The sequence below is a fragment of the Lathyrus oleraceus genome, chromosome 5 (assembly GCF_024323335.1).
Source record: "Lathyrus oleraceus cultivar Zhongwan6 chromosome 5, CAAS_Psat_ZW6_1.0, whole genome shotgun sequence".
NCBI classification, from domain to species: domain Eukaryota; kingdom Viridiplantae; phylum Streptophyta; class Magnoliopsida; order Fabales; family Fabaceae; genus Lathyrus; species Lathyrus oleraceus.
The window spans coordinates 530,666,796-530,669,960 of NC_066583.1; the positions used below are offsets into that span (position 1 = coordinate 530,666,796).

General features: G+C 40.0%; 1 protein-coding gene across 1 annotated transcript; it reads left to right on the top strand.

The window, feature by feature from the left end:
- Window positions 1-616: 616 nt before the first annotated feature.
- On the top strand, window positions 617-1,732 carry LOC127081857 (uncharacterized). The gene has a single exon (XM_051022082.1). The coding sequence runs from the start codon at window positions 617-619 to the stop codon at window positions 1,730-1,732; it is 1,116 nt and encodes a 371-aa protein (XP_050878039.1).
- Window positions 1,733-3,165: the final 1,433 nt, after the last annotated feature.

Consider the following 3,165-nt stretch of genomic DNA (forward strand, 5'->3'; position numbering starts at 1 on the left):
GGATCCATGACTCTAGGAACCTTTTTTGAAACCTTAGATCATACCTGGTGAGAACCATGTTCTATATGAAGCAATCCGACTTATTTATGCCTTAAGCCAATTGAACTTATACAAAAAAATGCATCACATTCATCCACATACATTGCATCAACATCATAAAAATCAAACTCTTAGTTGTCTCTTATTTGTTTCAGGAATTGAGAACTTGAAAATGACAACTCCAAGGAGAAACACTTTCACACATAAGTACAAGGAACCTAAGCTTGATAGTCTGAAGGGTTTGATCTTTGATTTGACTCTCAGTAAGCGTGATGATTTCGGAAAAGACTATGGGAAAATTTTGATCCTTCTGACTAAGAAAGTTGATTATGGGATTATCAGCTCTTTGGCACAATATTATGATCCACCTCTACGCTGTTTCACATTCGCTGATTTCCAACTAGCTCCTACTTTGGAAGGAGTTAAGAGAATCGTGGGTCTCAAATTGAAACATTCCAATCCATTTCCAAAGCTCAAAGACGAAGCGGGCCCAAAGAAGATAACTTTAGCCCTAAGTATCAATCTCCCAACTGTTCTAGATAGTTGGGTTGAGAAAGGGGGTTTCAAAGGTTTTACCATGATGTTCTTGGAAGATTTAGCTCTGAAGTTCAAGAAAAAAGGAAATTGGAACGCATTCTATGCTGTGTTGGCTTTATTGATCAATGGGATTGTGCTCTTCCCAAACGTTGAAAAGTTTGTGGATCAGGTAGCCATAGAAGTCTTTCTCTCTAGCAACCCTGTACCATTTCTCTTAGCTGACATTTACCATGCCTTTCATGCTCGACATGAAAAGAGGGGTGGAACTTTGTTGTGTTGTGCTCCTTTTCTTTATACTTGGTTCATGCAACATATGCCCGAAAAAGGCCCTTTTGTGGCAAAGGAACTTAAATCTCCTCAAAGACTAACTTCTCTCATTGCAAGTTCCATCCGATGGTATGTCCGAGAGTGGGAAACCCCAAACATTATTGTCAGCTGTGGGGAATTTCCTAATGTACTATTGTTAGGTACTAAGGGTTGCATCAATTATAACCCTATGTTATCTCGAATGCAACATGGCTACTCCATGGATGGTCCTCCTGACGCAAAGGACTTACAACGATTTGTGCTCTTTGACATCCAAGCAAGTAATCCTGATGTAAGAGTGATCCGAAAGGCTTGGTTGAATATTGTTAGGAAGGGTAAAGAGTTTGGAAAAAGAAACACTCTCGTCAAAGAACCTTACACTCGATGGGTGAAAGAAAGAGTTGAGGAAATCCATTTGCCATTTATCTTTAATGCTTCAGCTTTTCCTAAAATTCCTGAGCCAAAGCCTATACTCCCTGAGGACATGGAGAAACTCACTACTAAGGTTAAGGAGCTCGAATTGGAGAATACTGAATTACGGATTCAGATGAACCGAGCTATCTTGGAAAATCAAAATTTGAATGATGAACGTAAAGGGAAAGCCCAGGAACTTAAGGATAGTAACAAGAGATCCAGGCTATTGGAAGACCAGAAGGACGATCTTGATCATATCCTTATAGGTTCCACATCAGTGATCCAGACCAGGAAGGAAGATCTCAAGAAAGATGAATATAGAATTTGTGAGTTAGGAAGAATGTTGGATAGATCTCTTATGGAAACGAAAGAAATTAAGCTCGACTTTGAAGCACAGATCCGTGAACTGAAGGACACTCTGAAGAAATGCAAATAAAATTTATCTCACGAGATACTCCAAAAGGAAGAAGCTGAAAGAAACTGTCACCATCTCAAGTACCAGGTGGAAGAAGCTAATAGGAGGTTTGCAGTTTTGGAGAGCCAAGAAGGTGATGCAACCTACTTGCTCCTAAAGAATGATTGTATGTATTGGAAAAGGCTGTATAGAGAGGCTAGAGCAACCTTAGATGAAGATCAACAGGTCATCAAGAAACTCCAAGAGCTTTATGTTGAATGGAATTGCAAGTTTCGAAACTTAGCTAGATTTGTTAACCTCAACATGTTGGAACTCCCAAAAAAACTCCAGGAAGCCGATTGGTGTATGTGTCCAGAAAACACGCCTCCTCAAGTTTTCAATTTCGTCAAGTTTTGCAAGAAAATGATGAAGGAGCTCACCACAGATCTTGCTACGATCATAAGAGTTGAGACGAAGCTTAAGTTTACTTGTACTTGAATTTGAATTGTCGGTGTTTAAATCTTTTGTATTTGAATCATTTGTACTTGAAGTTAAATCCTTTTGTATTCGAATTTGATTTTAATTAATGGAAGTTGCCATTTTGGGCCTCAATTATTACATTTTATTCTTATTTAATATATTCTAACATTCCTGGAATAAATAATAAAGATAACTAAGAGCTTTGCACAAAATGCACCCATAACATACACTCATGTCATTCTTCAAACAAAAAACTCATTTTTGTGTCTTCTTCAGTTCCACACTGAGTCCTCAACACCACTACAACACCAGAGCCAGTGCTCGTCAAAGAATGGCAGATAAAGAACAAGAATTGGAGAGAGTAAGCTTAGAACTTGAAGACCTACGAGGAAACATGGGCCAAGTCATGGAGATACTACAAGTCATTAAGGCCAAGTTGGACACCCAAACGGCGGTCGTTTCAGAAATCACCGGTCCTACGATTGAACCCCAACCTGCGAGGACAGTGCCAACCACTTGGCCAGTCTATGGTTTACCTCTCGACTTCACACCTCCAGTTGAAGGCGCCCCTGGTTTTGTACAATCCACTCAACAGACGGTTCCTCTACCAACTATCAATGAAACTCATCCCGTGGTCCACACGTTCGCACCACCCCTTGTCCATGCACACGTGCAACCTTATTTTGAAGATCAATAACATGCTCCGGATTTTTCGGATGAAGATGATGAAAGGCATGAAGACATAAGAGGAAGGAAAGAGAATTTCCAGATTCTTGAGAAAAGGTTAAGGGCTATGGAAGGTGACCAAGTCTTTGGTGCTGCTGCTAGGGAGATGTGCTTAGTGTCAGGTCTTGTGATTCCTGCGAAATTCAAGACCCCAAATTTCGATAGGTACGAGGGTCACTCATGTCCTAAAAAGTCACCTTATTATGTACTATCAAAAAATGGCTGCGCACATAGAGGACGATAAACTTATGATACATTGCTTCCAAGAC